At 49.7% G+C, this 17,382-nt stretch overlaps 1 protein-coding gene across 3 annotated transcripts in view; it reads left to right on the top strand.

Annotated features, from left to right (window-relative positions):
• Positions 1-17,382, top strand: part of alms1 (ALMS1 centrosome and basal body associated protein) — a 102,013-nt gene that overhangs the window by 63,476 nt on the left and 21,155 nt on the right. For all 3 annotated transcript variants that reach the window (XM_067978660.1, XM_067978597.1, XM_067978635.1), the window contains 2 exons: positions 1,325-2,469; positions 15,323-15,470. In XM_067978660.1, the coding sequence (XP_067834761.1) occupies positions 1,325-2,469; positions 15,323-15,470 (1,293 nt within the window). The remainder of the gene's footprint in view (positions 1-1,324; positions 2,470-15,322; positions 15,471-17,382) is intronic.

Here is a 17,382-nt window from a genome sequence, read left to right as displayed (position 1 = left end):
AGCCCCCGCTCTAAAAGGCTGGAGACCTTTGGTACAGACAACGCCTCTCTTTGCCCTTCATTTTAGAGTTGAATTGCAGCTCCCGTTTTAGCCGTAACTCAACTGGACCAGCCACATAAATACTGTGGTTACAAGAGCAGGTCAGAGGCTGGATATTCTGCAGTGAGAGACTCACCTCCTGACTCCCCAAAGCATTTCCACCAACTATAAGGCACAAGTCAGGAGTGTGATGGAATACTCTTCATTTTCCTGGATGAGTGCAGCTGCAACAACACTCCAAGCTCGAACCTTCCAGGACAAAGCAGTCCGTTTGATTGGCACCCCATCCACCACCCTAAACATTCACTCCCTTCACCATCGGCGCACTGTGGCTGCAGTGTGTACCATCCACAGGATGCACTGCAGCAACTCGCCAAGGCTTCTTCGACAGCACCTCCCAAACCCGCGACCTCTACCACCTAGAAGGACAAGAGCAGCAGGTACATGGGAACAACACCACCTGCACGTTCCCCTCCAATGCACACTCCATCCTGACTTGGAAATATATCGCCGTTCCTTCATCGTCACTGGGTCAAAATCCTGGAACTCCCTCCCTAACAGCACTGTGGGAGAACCGTCACCACACGCACTGCAGCGGTTCAAGAAGGCGGCTCACCACCACCTTCTCCAGGGCAATTAGGGATGGGCAATAAATGCCGGCCTTGCCAGCGACGCCCACATCCCGAGAATGAATACTTTTAAAAAACTATTTCAAAAGCATATGAAATAAACTACAGAATACAGCAAACAGGCAGGGCTGTGTATTTAAACAAAAACAACTTAGATTTATATAATGCCATTAACGTAGTAAAACAACCCATGGTGTTTCACAGGAGCGATTATCAAACAAAATTTGACACTGAGCCACATAAGTAGATATTAGGACAGGTGGCCAAAAGCTTGGTCAAAGAGGTAGGTTTTAAGGAGCGTCTTAAAGGAGGAGAGAGAGGTGGAGAGGCAGAGAGATTTAGGGAAGGAACTCCAGAGCTTAGGGCCTAGGCAGCTGAAGGCACGGCCGCCCAAATCGGGGATGCATAAGAGGCCAGAATTAGAGGAGGCTTGAAGGGCTGGAGGAGGTTACAGAGATAGAGAGGGGCGAGGCCATGGAGGGATTTGAAAACAATAATAACTTTAGAATCGAAACGTTGCCAGACCGGGAGCCGATATAGGTCAGCGAGCACAGGGGTGATGGGTAAATGGGACTTGGTGTAAGTTAGGATACAGGCCACCCACATGTTGACCTCCTGCTTTATCCTGACTCTCAGTTTCCTTGTCGTCCCTGCAGGTATCCGGCGCAGCGAAGGACTCTGGCGTCACCAGAGCTCCCTCACCGCCGGGGCGGAGACTTTCCCGGAGACCCCGCCAACACGAGACGGAGGAGCTGGCGGGTTTTACACTGGCTACCCGGACAGGCCTGAGACCAGGAGCCCCCTCGAGTCCAGGAACAGGCACCTTTCGCGCCTCTCTGAAGCGAGGCATCAAGCAGGCCAGCGAGAGCTGAGCGGCAGGAGAACGCGTTCGTACCCAACCATGCATCGGGCCGGAGCGGCTGATGGCGGCAACGGGAACCAGTTCTGGCCCCTCGCCGCAGAAGCGGATGACGGCCACGGGGAGGTCGGGTGCCCAGGCCTCTCCTACAAGGAACGGGCGAAGGTGGCTGCCAGGAGCTCCAGGCATGGTAACCCCCGAGGGCAGCCAGCGACCAGGAGCAGCTACACTGACCTGGGCACCGGTGGAAGGCAGTGGGTGCAACAAGCTGGGGGCTCGTCCAGCCCCGGAGGTGCTGGGAGATACAGCAGCCTGGACGAACTGTGGGAGAGGTTTAAAGAGAGGCAGAAGAGAAACAAAAGTCTGGGCTCGAGCAGTGCCAGCGAACTCTCCCTGCTGGAACGCTTGGACCAGCTGGCACGGTTCCTGAGGAACCCGGTCCAGCACTCACTCCTCTCTGTCGAGGAGGACGGGCAGCGCCGAAGGAAGGTCGAGGGGAAGAGGAGACGCAAGGTGTGGGAAGACACGACGAGGGAGGACACGGCGAGGCCAGGCCCAGCGGCCCCTTTGCTGACTTCCCTGCCCACCACCCCCGACTCGCTGGAGGAAATCTCCACCGATCGGATAAAGAACATCCTAAACCGCCAGCACTACTTGGACACAAAGAGCGAGAGCTCGGCAGGACTGCCTGCGACTGAGTCGGAAACTCCGGCCCCGACGGAGACCCAGACCGAGACGGAGGTGCAGACAGAGACGGGAAGCACAGCCTCGACGATCGACACAGCTCGCTTGGTTCGGGCCTTTGGACCGGAGCGCGTCACCGTTCTCCCCCTCTCTCGGTTATACGGGACCATCCAGCAACAGAAAGAGAGCTCGGCTCACAGGAGGGAGAGGCCGAGGAGGGCGGAGAGAAGATGCACAAGTGCTCCCGATGATCGGCAGGTTAGTGGAGGAGTCTCACTGAGGCAGCTGCTCGCACACTGCCACTCCCTAGAGCTGTAACCTGGTATTGATGCTGGCGTGGAGTCTCTGAGAACATAAGAACATAAGAAATAGGAGCAGGAGTTGGCCATATGGCCTCTCGAGCCTGCGCCGCCATTCAATCAGATCATGGCTGATCTTCAACCTCAATTCCAGTTTCCCGCCCAATCCCCATATCCTTTGATTCCCCTGGAGTCCAAAAATCTATCGATCTCAGCCTTGAATATACTCAATGACTCAGCATCCGCAGCCCTCTGGGGTAAAGAATTCCAAAGATTCACAACCCTCTGAGTGAATAAATTTCTCCTCATCTCAGTCCTAAATGGCTGACCCCTTATGCTGAGACTATGCCACCTTGTCCTGGACTCTCCAGCCAAGGGAAACAACCTGTCAGCATCTACCCTCTCAAGCCCTCTAAGAATTTTATATGTTTCAATGAGATCACCTCTCATTCTTCTAAATCCCAGAGAGTAGAGACCTATTCTGCTCAATCTCTCCTCATAGGACAACCCGCTCATCCCTGGAATTAATCTCGTGAACCTTTGTTGTACCGCCTCTGAGGCAAGAATATCCTTCCTTAGATAAGGAGACCAAAACTGTACACCGTACTCCAGGTGTGGTCTCTCCAAAACCCTGTACAACTGTAGCAAGACTTCCTTACTCTTGGACTCCAACCCCCTTGCAATAAAGGCCATCATGCCATTTGCCTTCCTAATTGCTTGTTGTTCCTGCATGTTAACTTTCTGTGTTTCTCACCATTTAAAAAATATTCCGTTTTTCTGTTCTTCCTACCAAAGTGAATAACCTCACATTTCCCCACATTAAACTCCATCTGCCACCTTCTTGCCCACTCACAACCTGTCTATATCCCTTTTCAGACTCCTTGTGTTCTCACAGCTTACTTTCCCACCTACCTTTGTATCATCAGCAAACTTGGGTACATTACACTCGGTCCCTTCATCTAAGTCATTAATATAGATTGTAAATAGCTGAGGCCCAAGCACCGATCCTTGCAGCCTGCCAACCTGAAAATGACCCGTTTATTCCTGCTCTGTTTTTGGTCCTCGATTCTTGCTAATATATTACCCCCAATCCCATGAACCCTTGTGTCACAACCTTTTGTGTGGCACCTTATCGAATGCCTTTTGAAAGTCCAAGTACACTACATCCACAGGTTCCCCTTTATCTATCCTGCTAGTTACATCCTCAAAAAACTCTCAATATATTTGTCTAACAATATTTCCCTTTCATAAAACCACGTTGACTCTGCCTAATCATATTATGATTTTCTAAATGCCCCATTACCACGTCCTTAATAATAGATTCCAGCATTGTCGTAAAAACCCATCTGGTTCACTAATGTCCTTTAGGGAAGGAAACCTGCCGTCCTTACCCGGTCTGGCCTATATGTGACTCCAGACCCACAGCAATGTGGTTGATTCTTAATTGCCCTCTGAAATGGCCGAGCAAGCCACTCCGTTGTAAAATCTCGCTACAAAAAGTCATGATGAGAATAAAACTGGACGGACCACCCTGCATCAGACACGACAAAGGCAAACCAAGCTCAGTCGACCCTGCAAAGTCCTCCTCACGCACATCTGGGGACTTGTGCCGAAATTGGGAGAGCTGTCCCACAGACTAGTCAAGCAACAGCCTGACATAGCCATATTCACAGAATCATACCTTTCAGCCAACGTCCCAGACTCTTCCATCACCATCCCTGGGTATGTCCTGTCCCACCGGCAGGACAGACTGACCAGAGGTGGTGGTACAGTGATATACAGTCAGGAGGGAGTGGCCCTGGGAGTCCTCAACATTGACTCTGGACTCCATGAAATCTCATGGCATCTGGTCAAACATGGGCAAGGAAACCTCCTGCTGATTACCACCAACTGCCCTCCCTCAGCTGATGAATCAGTCCTCCTCCATGTTGAGCACCACTTGGAGGAAGCACTGAGGGTAGCAAGGGCACAAAATGTACTCTGGGTGGGGGACTTCAATATCCATCAACAAGAGTGGCTCGGTAGCACCACTACTGACCGAGCTGGCTGAGTCCTGAAGGACATAGCCGCCAGACTGGGCCTGCGGCAGGTGGTGAGTGAACCAACACGAGGGAAAAACTTATTTGACCTCGTCCTCACCAATCCACCTGTCGCAAATGCATCTGTCCATGACAGTATTGGTAGGAGTGACCACCGCACAGTCCTCGTGGAGACGAAGTCCCGTCTTCGCACTGAAGACACCATCCAACGTGTTGTGTGGCACTACCACCGTGCGAAATGGGATAGATTCAGAACAGATCTACCAGCTCAAAATTGGGCATCCATGAGGCACTGTGGGTCATCAGCAGCAGCAGAATTGTATTCCAGCACAATCTGTAACCTCATGGCCCTGCATATTCCTCACTCTACCATTACCAACAAGCCAGGGGATCAACCCTGGTTCAATGAGTGCAGAAGAGCATGCCAGGAGCAGCACCAGGCGTACCTAAAAACGAGGTGCCAACCTGGTGAAGCTACAACTCAGGACTACATGCATGCTAAACAGCGGAAGCAACATGCTATAGACAGAGCTAAGCGATTCCATAACCAACGAATCAGATCAAAGGTCTGCCGTCCTGCCACATCCACTCATGAATGGTGGTGGACAATTAAACAACTAACAGGAGGAGGAGGCTCTGCAAACATCCCCATCCTCAATGATGGCGGAGTCCAGCACATGAGTGCAAACGACAAGTCTGAAGCGTTTGCAACCATCTTCAGCCAGAAGTGCCGAGTGGATGATCCATCTCGACCTCCTCCCGATATCCCCACCATCACAGAAGCCAGTCTTCAGCCAATTCGATTCACTCCACGTGATATCAAGAAACGGCTGAGTGCACTGGATACAGCAAAGGCTATGGGCCCCGACAACATCCCAGCTGTAGTGCTGAAGACTTGTGCTCCAGAACTAGCCGCGCCTCTAGCCAAGCTGTTCCAGTGCAGCTACAACACTGGCATCCACCCGACAATGTGGAAAATTGCCCAGGTATGTCCTGTCCACAAAAAGCAGGACAAATCCAATCCGGCCAATTACCGCCCCATCAGTCTACTCTCAATCATCAGCAAAGTGATGGAAGGTGTCGTCGACAATGCTATCAAGCGGCACTTAGTCACCAATAACCTGCTCACCGATGCTCAGTTTGGGTTCCGCCAGGACCACTCGGCTCCAGACCTCATTACAGCCTTGGTCCAAACATGGACAAAAGAGCTGAATTCCAGAGGTGAGATGAGAGTGACTGCCCTTGACATCAAGGCAGCATTTGACCGAGTGTGGCACCAAGGAGCCCTAGTAAAATTGAAGTCAATGGGAATCAGGGGGAAAACTCTCCAGTGGCTGGAGTCATACCAAGCACAAAGGAAGATGGTAGTGGTTGTTGGAGGCCAATCATCTCAGCCTCAGGACATTGCTGCAGGAGTTCTTAAGGGCAGTGTCCTAGGCCCAACCATCTTCAGCTGCTTCATCAATGACCTTCCCTCCATCATAAGGTCAGAAATGGGGATGTTCGCTGATGATTGCACAGTGTTCAGTTCCATTCGCAACCCCTCAATTAACGAAGCAGTCCGAGCCCGCATGCAGCAAGACCTGGACAACATCCAGGCTTGGGCTGATAAGTGGCAAGTAACATTCGCGCCAGATAAGTGCCAGGCAATGACCATCTCCAACAAGAGAGAGTCTAACCACCTCCCCTTGACATTCAACGGCATTACCATCGCTGAATCCCCCACCATCAACAGCCTGGGGGGTCACCGTTGACCAGTAACTTAACTGGACCAGCCATATAAATACTGTGGCAACAAGAGCAGGTCAGAGGCTGGGTATTCTACAGCGAGTGATTCACCTCCTGACTCCCCAAAGCCTTTCCACCATCTACAAGGCACAAGTCAGGAGTGTGATGGAATACTCTCCACTTGCTTGGATGAGTGCACCTCCAACAACACTCAAGAAGCTCAACACCATCCAAGATAAAGCAGCCCGCTTGATTGGCACCCCATCCACCACCCTAAACATTCACTCCCTTCACCACCGGCGCACTGTGGTTGCAGTGTGTACCATCCACAGGATGCACTGCAGCAACTCGCCAAGGCTTCTTCGACAGCACCTCCCAAACCCGCGACCTCTACCACCTAGAAGGACAAGAGCAGCAGGCACATGGGAACAATACCACCTGCACGTTCCCCTCCAAGTCACACATCATCCCGACTTGGAAATATATCGCCGTTCCTTCATCGTCGCTGGGTCAAAATCCTGGAACTCCCTTCCTAACAGCACTGTGGGAGAACCTTCACCACACGGACTGCAGCGGTTCAAGAAGGCGGCTCACCACCACCTTCTCAAGGGCAATTAGGGATGGGCAATAAATGCCGGCCTCGCCAGCGACGCCCACGTCCCATGAATGAATAAATAAAAAAATTTTCCGACTACTGATATCAGGATAAATGGCCTGTAGTTTCCTGTTTTCTCTGCCCCTCCTTTCTTGAATAGCGGGGTCACATTTGCTACCCTCCAATCCACGGGGACCGTTCTAGAATCTAGGGAATTTTGGAAGATAGCAACCCATGCATCCACTATCTCTGCAGCCACCTCTTTTAGAACCCTCTGATATAGGCCATCAGGCCCAGGGGATTTGTTGGTTTTTAGTCCCATTAATTTCTCCAGTACATTTTCTTCACTGATATTAATTACTTTAAGCTCCTCACTCTTGTTAGACCCTTGGTTCCCCACTATTTCTGGTATGGTTTTTGTATCTTCTACTGTGAAGACAGATACAAAATATATGTTTAACGTCTCTGCCATTTCCTTATTCCCCATTATAATTTCTTCTGTCTCAGCCTCTAAGTGACTAACATTTACTTTTGCTACTCTCTTCCTTTTTACATACTTGTAGAAGCTCTTACAATCCGTTTTTATATTTCTTGCTCGTTTATTCTCATTCTATTTTCTCCCTCTTTATCAATTTATTGGTCATCCTTTGCTGGTTACTACTCTTGGCAAGATTATAAGCCTCTTCTTTTAATCTAATACTATCCTTAACTTCTTTCGTTAGCCACGGATGGATCACTTTTCCCGTGGAGTTGTTATTTCTCAAGGGAATGTATATTCATTGAGAGCTATGAAATATTTCTTCAAATGTTAGCCATTGCTTATCTACCGTCATATCTTTTAATCTAATTTCCTAATCAACCTTAGCCAACTCGCCCCTCATACCTATATAATTGGCTTTGTTTAAGTTTATAACTCTAGTTTCAGACATAAGTACGTCACTGTCAAACTCAATGTGAAATTCTATCATATTATGATCACTCTTCCCCAGATGATCCTTTACTGTGAGATTACAAATCACTCCTGTCTCATTAAACATAACAAGATCTAAAATAGCCTGTTCCCTGGTTGGCTCCACGACAAAACTATTTCAAATGCATTCCATGAATTGTCCTCCAAACTACTTTTGTCAATTTGATTTAAGGACATAAGAACATAAGAAATAGGAGCAGGAGTAGGCCAGTCGGCCCTTCGAGCCTGCTCCGCCATTCAATAAGATCATGGCTGATCTGATCCTAACCTCAAATCTAAATTCATGTCCAATTTCCTGCCCGCTCCCCGTAACCCCTAATTCCCTTTACTTCTAGGAAACTGTCTATTTCTGTTTTAAATTTATTCAATGATGTAGCTTCCACAGCTTCCTGGGGCAGCAAATTCCATAGACCTACTACCCTCTGAGTGAAGAAGTTTCTCCTCATCTCAGTTTTGAAAGAGCAGCCCCTTATTCTAAGATTATGCCCCCTAGTTCTAGTTTCACCCATCCTTGGGAACATCCTTACCGCATCCACCCGATCAATCCCCTTCACAATCTTATATGTTTCAATAAGATCGCCTCTCATTCTTCTGAACTCCAATGAGTAGAGTCCCAATCTACTCAACCTCTCCTCATATGTCCGCCCCCTCATCCCCGGGATTAGCCGAGTGAACCTTCTTTGTACTGCCTCGAGAGCAAGTATGTCTTTTCTTAAGTATGGAGACCAAAACTGTATGCAGTATTCCAGGTGCGGTCTCACCAACACCTTATATAACTGCAGCAATACCTCCCTGTTTTTATATTCTATCCCCCTGAGCAATAAAAGCCAACATTCCGTTGGCCTTCTTGATCACCTGCTGTACCTGCATACTAACCTTTTGATTTTCTTGCACTCGGACCCCCAGATCCCTTTGTACTGCAGTACTTTCCAGTTTCTTGCCATTAAGATAATAACTTGCTCTCTGATTTTTCCTGCCAAAGTGCATAACCTCACATTTTCCAATATTTGCCCAGTCTATATGAAGATTAAAGTTCCCCACGATTATTGCATTACCTTTGTTACAAGCTCCTATTATTTCTTGATTAATATTCTGTCCACTACTGTTGGGGGGCCTATAAACTACTCCCACCAGTGTTTTCTGCCCCTTGTTATTTCTTATTTCCACCCATACTGATTTGACTTCCTGATTTTCTGAGCCAAGGTGCTTTCTCACCACTGTCTTTATCTCATCCTTTATTATCAGGGCTACACCCCCTTTTCCATTTTGCCTACCTTTTCTAAACGTCAAGTACCCTGGAGTATTTACTTCCCAACCTTGGTCACTCTGCAACCACGTCTCAGTAATGGCTACTAGATCGATCCCACTTATCTCTCTGTGTGCTACTGCTCTCCCTCTCCCACTCCCTGGAGCTGTAACCTGGTATTTAAGCTGGCTTGCAGCTTCACTCAGCATGTCTACCTTCCTCCTTCCTCATTTTACCTGAGGAAGGAGGAAGCTTCCGAAAGCTTGTAGATTTCAAATAAAAATCGTTGGACTATAACTTGGTGTTGTCAAATTGTTTACAATTGTCAACCCCAGTCCATCACCGGCATCTCCACATCTTGTCAAGAAGAGTAACTGCACAAGCATGTTGTGTACATTAAATGCCGAGTGTGAGGGGTGGCAATATTGGGAGCACAATTTCAGAAACATAGGAACAGGAGGAGGCCATTCAGCCACTCGAGCCTGTCTCGCCATTCAATCTGATCATGGTTGATCTGTACCTTAACTCCATTTACCCTCCTTGGTTCCGTAACCATTAATCCCCTTACCCAACAAAAATCGATCAATCTCAGTTTTGAAATTTTCAATTGACCCCCAGCCTCAACAGCTTTCTGGGGGGGAGAGTTCCCGATTCCCACTCCCCTTTGTGTGAAGAAGTGCTTCCTGACATCACCCCTGAACGGACGAGCTCTAATTTTAAGGTTATGCCCCCTTGTTCTGGACTCTCCCACCAGAGGAAATAGTTTCTCTCTATCTACCCTATCAAATCCTTTAATCATCTTAAATACCTCAATAGATCACCCCTCTATTCAAGCCCAGTCTATGGAACCTGTCCTCATAGTTTAACCCTTTTAGCCTCGGTATCATTCTGGTGAATCCAAGGTCAGTATATCCTTCCTGAGGTGCGGTGCCCGGATCTGAACCCAGTACTCCAGATGTGGTCTATCCAGAGCTCTGTACAGCTGGAACATAACTTCCACCCCTTTATATTCCAGCCCTCTTGAGATAAAGGCCAACATTAGAATCATAGAAGTTACAACATGGAAACAGGCCCTTCGGCCCAACATGTCCATGTCACCCAGTTTATACCACTAAGCTAGTCCCAATTGCCTGCACTTGGCCCATATCCCTCGATACCCATCTTACCCATGTAACTGTCCAAATGCTTTTTAAAAGACAAAATTATACCCGCCTCTACTACTGCCTCTGGCAGCTCGTTCCAGACACTCACCACCCTTTGAGTGAAAAAATTGCCCCTCTGGATCCTTTTGTATCTCTCCCCTCTCACCTTAAATCTGTGCCCCCTCGTTATAGACTCCCCTACCTTTGGGAAAAGATTTTGACTATCGACCTTATCTATGCCCCTCATTATTTTATAGACTTCTATAAGATCACCCCTTAACCTCCTACTCTCCAGGGAAAAAAGTCCCAGTCTGTCTAACCTCTCCCTGTAAGTCAAACCATCAAGTTCCGGTAGCATCCTAGTAAATCTTTTCTGCACTCTTTCTAGTTTAATAATATCCTTTCTATAATAGGGTGACCAGAACTGTACACAGTACTCCAAGTGTGGCCTCACCAATGCCCTGTACAACTTCAACAAGACATCCCAACTCCTGCATTCAATGTTCTGACCAATGAAACCAAGCATGCTGAATGCCTTCTTCACCACCCTATCCACCTGTGACTCCACTTTCAAGGAGCTATGAATCTGTACTCCTAGATCTCTTTGTTCTATAACTCTCCCCAACGCCCTACCATTAACGGAGTAGGTCCTGGCCCGATTCGATCTACCAAAATGCATCACCTCACATTTATCTAAATTAAACTCCATCTGCCATTCATCGGCCCACTGGCCCAATTTATCAAGATCCCGTTGCAATCCCAGATAACCTTCTTCACTGTCCACAATGCCACCAATCTTGGTGTCATCTGCAAACTTACTAACCATGCCTCCTAAATTCTCATCCAAATCATTAATATAAATAACAAATAACAGCGGACCCAGCACCGATCCCTGAGGCACACCGCTGGACACAGGCATCCAGTTTGAAAAACAACCCTCGACAACCACCCTCTGTCTTCTGTCGTCAAGCCAATTTTGTATCCAATTGGCTACCTCACCTTGGATCCCATGAGATTTAACCTTATGTAACAACCTACCATGCGGTACCTTGTCAAATGCTTTGCTGAAGTCCATGTAGACCACGTCTACTGCACAGCCCTCATCTATCTTCTTGGTTACCCCTTCAAAAAACTCAATCAAATTCGTGAGACATGATTTTCCTCTCACAAAACCATGCTGACTGTTCCTAATTAGTCCCTGCCTCTCCAAATGCCTGTAGATCCTGTCCCTCAGAATACCCTCTAACAACTTACCCACTACAGATGTCAGGCTCACTGGTCTGTAGTTCCCAGGCTTTTCCCTGCCGCCCTTCTGAAACAAAGGCACAACATTTGCTACCCTCCAATCTTCAGGCATCTCACCTGTAGCGGTGGATGATTCAAATATCTCTGCTAGGGGACCCGCAATTTCCTCCCTAACCTCCCATAACGTCCTGGGATACATTTCATCAGGTCCCGGAGATTTATCTACCTTGATGCGCGTTAAGACTTCCAGCACCTCCCTCTCTGTAATATGTACACTCCTCAAGACATCACTATTTATTTCCCCAAGTTCCCTAACATCCATGCCTTTCTCAACCGTAAATACCGATGTGAAATATTCATTCAGGATCTCACCCATCTCTTGTGGTTCCGCACATAGATGACCTTGTTGATCCCTAAGAGGCCCTACTCTCTCCCTAGTTACCCTTTTGCCCTTTATGTATTTGTAGAAGCTCTTTGGATTCACCTTTGCCTGATCTGCTAAAGCAATCTCATATCCCCTTTTTGCCCTCCTGATTTCTCTCTTAACTCTACTCCGGCAATCTCTATACTCTTCAAGGGATCCACTTGATCCCAGCTGCCTATGCCTGTCATATGCCTCCTTCTTCTTTTTGACTAGTGCCTCAATCTCCCGAGTCATCCAAGGTTCCCTACTTCTACCAGCCTTGCCCTTCACTTTATAAGGAATGTGCTTACCCTGAACCCTGGTTAACACACTTTTGAAAGCCTCCCACTTACCAGACGTCCCTTTGCCTGCCAACAGACTCTCCCAATCAACTTCTGAAAGTTCCTGTCTAATACCATCAAAATTGGCCTTTCCCCAATTTAGAATTTTAACTTTTGGGCCAGACCTATCCTTCTCCATAGCTATCTTAAAACTAATGGAATTATGATCACTGGTCCCAAAGTGATCCCTCACTAACACTTCTGTCACCTGCCCTTCCTTATTTCCCAAGAGGAGGTCAAGTTTTGCCCCCTCTCTAGTCGGGCCATCCACATACTGAATGAGAAATTCCTCCTGAATACACTCAACAAATTTCTCTCCATCCAAGCCCCTAATGCTATGGCTGTCCCAGTCAATGTTGGGAAAGTTAAAGTCCCCTACTATTACCACCCTGTTTTTCTTGCAGCTGTCTGTAATCTCCTTACATATTTGCTCCTCAATTTCCCGTTGACTATTTGGGGGTCTGTAGTACAATCCTATCAAAGTGATCTCTCCCTTCTTATTTTTCAGTTCTACCCATATAGACTCAGTGGGCGAACCCTCGGATATATCCCCTCTCACTACTGCTGTGATGTTCTCCCTAATCAAGAACGCAACTCCCCCTCCTCTCTTACCTCCTGCTCTATCTTTCCTATAGCATCTGTACCCTGGAACATTGAGCTGCCAGTCCTGCCCCTCCCTTAGCCATGTTTCAGTAATAGCTATAACATCCCAGTCCCATGTACCCATCCATGCCCTGAGTTCATCTGCCTTGCCCATCAGACTTCTTGCATTGAAATAAATGCAGTTTAATCTAGACTTCCCTTGGTCTTTGCCCTGCTTTCTCAGACCATCTGTCCGGTCATGTTCTGTACACTCTCCCTTACTGCCTTTTGTTTCTGTCACCACTTTATTTCCCACTGACTTCCTGCATCGGTTCCCATCCCCCTGCCACATTAGTTTAAACCCTCCCCAACAGCACTGGCAAACACTCCCCCTAGGACATTGGTTCCAGTCCTGCCCAGATGCAGACCGTCCAATTTGTACTGGTCCCACCTCCCCCAGCACCGGTTCCAATGGCCCAGGAATTTGAATCCCTCCCTCTTGCACCATCTCTCAAGCCACGTATTCATCTTAGCTATCCTGTCATTCCTACTCTGACTAACCCGTGGCACTGGTAGCAATCCTTTGATTACTACCTTTGAGGTCCTACTCTTTAGTTTAACTCCTAACTCCCTAAATTCAGCTTGTAGGACCTCATCCTGTTTTTTACCTATATCGTTGGTGCCTATATGCACCACGACAACTGGCTGTTCACCCTCCCCCTCCAGAATGTCCTGCAGCCGCTCCGAGACATCCTTGACCCTTGCACCAGGGAGGCAACATACCATCCTGGAGTCTCGGTTGCGTCCGCAGAAACGCCTGTCTTTTCCCCTTACAATCGAGTCCCCTATCACTATAGCTCTGCCACTCTTTTTCCTGCCCTCCTGTGCAGCAGAGCCAGCCACGGTGCCATGAACCTGGCCACTGCCACCTTCCCCTGGTGAGCCATCTCCCCCAACAGTATCCAAAACGGTATACCTGTTTTGGAGGGAGATGACCGCAGGGGACCCCTGCACTGCCTTCCTACTCTTCCTCTGTCTGTTGGTCACCCATTCACTATCTCCCTCAGTAATTTTTATCTGCGGTGTGACCAACTCACTGAACGTGCTATCCACGACTTTCTCAGCATCGCGGATGCTCCAAAGTGAATCCATCCGCAGCTCCAGAGCCGTCAAGCGGTCAAACAATAGCTGCAGCTGGACACACTTCCCGCAGGTGAAGGAATCAGGGATACAGGAAGGAGCCCTGAATTCCCACATCCCACAAGAGGAACATGACACGGCGCTGGGATCTCCTGCCATGACTTAACCCTTAAATTAGCTTAAGAACAACTACAATGTCAAGAGAAAAAAAAAGGAAAGAAAAACTACTTACCACTCCCTTTAAGGAGTTTACTCCTTTAAATTGTTCTCAATTTAGAGAATGTTAACTACACTAGGGACCTTGATTCACTAAAAAATAAACGCTACTTCCGATAAGACCTGCAGACCTTCCCTTTCCTTTTACTTTAGTTACTGTAGATAAGTAGAAATACTCACCTGAACCTACTCACCAATCAGGTGCCTCCCCTGTGTCGCGTCCCGATCTGATTCCTGACGTCACTTCGAACTCGGTCGCAGCTCCGCTCGGCTCGGCTCCTCTTAGTGCTCTGAAATCCCGCCTTTTATCGGACGCTCCCTCCGCTCGGCTCGGCTCCTCTCAGCTGTTCTCAGCGCTCTGAAATCCCGCCTTTTATCGGACGCTCCCTCCGCTCCGCTCGGCTCCTCTCAGCTGTTCTCAGCGCTCTGAAATCCCGCCTTTTATCGGACGCTCCCTCCGCTCCGCTCGGCTCCTCTCAGCTGTTCTCAGCGCTCTGAAATCCCGCCTTTTATCGGACGCTCCCTCCGCTCCGCTCGGCTCCTCTCAGCTGTTCTCAGCGCTCTGAAATCCCGCCTTTTATCGGACGCTCCCTCCGCTCCGCTCGGCTCGGCTCCTCTCAGCGCTCTGAAATCCCGCCTTTTATCGGACGCTCCCTCCGCTCGGCTCGGCTCCTCTCAGCGCTCTGAAATCCCGCCTTTTATCGGACGCTCCCTCCGCTCGGCTCGACTCCATTCACCTTTTTAATTATTTTTGTGTAACACTCTCCGATCAGATGTAGAGTCACGGGATGCTCTCCATCTCCATCGCTATCTAAACTGTAGGAACAAAAAACCCCTCCCTCCCAGCCCAAGGACCCCTCCCGCCACTCAGCGAGGCTGGCCGAGCTCAGCACTGACGAGCAATTGGCCAGTGTGGCTAGTAACCACACTGGGAGGTGTACCGACACGCTGAGCCCCACTCTTGCTGCTGGCCGAGACTCTGCCGACCTTCCCCCTCGCCCTCATCCCCGCTCACAGCTCTCCTGGAATCAGTCAGTCGCCACGCGAGATCGTGCTGTGCCATCCCTCGCGGGAACCATTCACTTATCCCACTTCAGTGGCACGCTCGGCGCTGTGTAATGGGAGTGTGTCCGTTCAGCTGCCTCTCCTGTGTTTGCTTCCACAGGTGTCCATGGCACGGAGTTTCGCCAATTCCGTCACCACGTCCGACTCTGCATCGACAGTGAGCCCGTCTGCCCGTCCACCCCGAGGCCCCTCCAGCAGGCTCGTCAGTAAAAAGGGAACCAGGCTGGTCAACCAGGGGGTGCAGGCAGGTCAGTATCAGGCCAGCATAGGTGGTTAGTAACCAGCAACAACTTGCATTTATATAGCGCCTTACATAGTAAAACATCCCAAGTTCACAGGAGCGATTATTAAACAAAATTTGACACCGAGCCACGTAAGCAGATATTAGGACAGGTGACCAAAAGCTTGGTCAAAGAGGCAGGTTTTAAGGAGCGTCTTAAAGGAGGAGAGAGAGGCTGAGAGGTTTAGGGAGGGAATTCCAGAGCTTAGGATCTAGGCAGCTGAAGGCACGGCCGCCAATGGGGGAGCGATTAAAATCGGTGATGCGCAGGAGGGAGGAATTGGAGGAGCGCAGAGATCTCGGAGGGTTGTAGGGCTGGAGGAGGTTACAGAGATAGGGAGAGGGGTGAGGCCATGGAGGGATTTGAAAACAAGGATGAGAATTTTAAAATCGAGGCGTTCCCGGACTGGGAGTCGATGTAGGTCAGTGAACACAGGGGGTGATGGGAGAACGGGACTTGGTGCGAGTTAGGATACGGGCAGCAGAGTTTTGGATGAGCTGAAGTTTAAGGAGGGTGGAAGATGGGAGGCCGGCCAGGAGAGCATTGGACTAGCCCAGTCTAGAGGTAACAAAGGCATGGATGAGTGTGTGTCAGTCTTGGGGGGTTCCTTCCCTAACCTGAGTCTTGTAGAGCAGGGAGGTCCCAGATTTGATCCCAGAAAGCAAGACTTGCATTTGTACCTTGCTTTTCACGGCCTCAGGACCTAAAGCGCTTTACTGCCAATGAAGTACTTTTGAAGTGTAGTCACTGTTGTAATGTAGGAAACGCAGCAGCCAATTTTGCATAGCAAGATCCCATAAACAGCAATGTGATAATGACCAGATAATCTGTTTTAGTGATATTGGTTGAGGGATAAATATTGGCCCAGGATACCGGGGAGAAACCCCCTGCTCTTCTTCGAAATAGTGCCGTGGGATCTTTTACTGAGAGGGTAGACAGGGCCTCGGTTTAACATCTCATCCGAAAGAAGGTACCTCCAACAGTGCAGCACTCCCTCAGTACTGCACTGGGAGTGTCAGCTTTGATTATGGGCTCCAGTCCCTAGAGTGGGACTCAAACCAACGAACTTCTGACTCTGCTACCACTGAGTGACGGCCAATACTTGTGCAAGGGCAACTGTTGGGGGTGAGGGACTACACTTGTCCTCGGTATCTGCGTGTCAGGGAAAGATGAGCCAGGCTCCCTGCCTCTCACAGGCTACCCAGTGACCCCCGCTGTCGGAGTGTGGATGTCTGGTTTGGCTGTGGGTGTCCCGCACATGGTCGAGCAGCTTGCCCAGCACACGCCATCTACAGAAGAATGACCAACTGACTGAGGTCCTGAATGATGGGAGTTCCACCTGCAGGGCGGGAAATTGGAAGTAGGGAGGGGAGGTAGCCGAATGACCGAGTGGCCACTGCACACATCTGAGAGTCCGGGCTCAGTCTCTGACCTTAACACACCGCCTCCCAGAGCAAGAAATTGTCTCGGAACAGAGAAAAGGCCATTAGCCCGAAAGCTTGTTGCTTTTCATAATTCAAATCCCCCCCCTCACCATATCCCTCAATCCCCCCTCACCATATCCTCCAATCCCCCCTCGCCGTATCCTCCAATCCCCCCTCGCCGCGTCCCTCGATCCCCCCCCCTCGCCGTATCCCTCCATCCCCCCCCTCGCCGCGTCCCTCGATCCCCCCCCCTCGCCGCGTCCCTCGATCCCCCCCTCGCCGCGTCCCTCGATCCCCCCCCCTCACCGCGTCCCTCGATCCCCCCCTCGCCGCGTCCCTCGATCCCCCCCTCGCCGCGTCCCTCGATCCCCCCCCCCTCGCCGCGTCCCTCGATCCCCCCCCCCTCGCCGCGTCCCTCGATCCCCCCCCTCGCCGCGTCCCTCGATCCCCCCCCC

Source organism: Heptranchias perlo, chromosome 1 (genome assembly GCF_035084215.1).
Source record: "Heptranchias perlo isolate sHepPer1 chromosome 1, sHepPer1.hap1, whole genome shotgun sequence".
NCBI classification, from domain to species: Eukaryota; Metazoa; Chordata; class Chondrichthyes; order Hexanchiformes; family Hexanchidae; genus Heptranchias; species Heptranchias perlo.
This window is presented reverse-complemented; position numbering and strand designations above follow the sequence as displayed.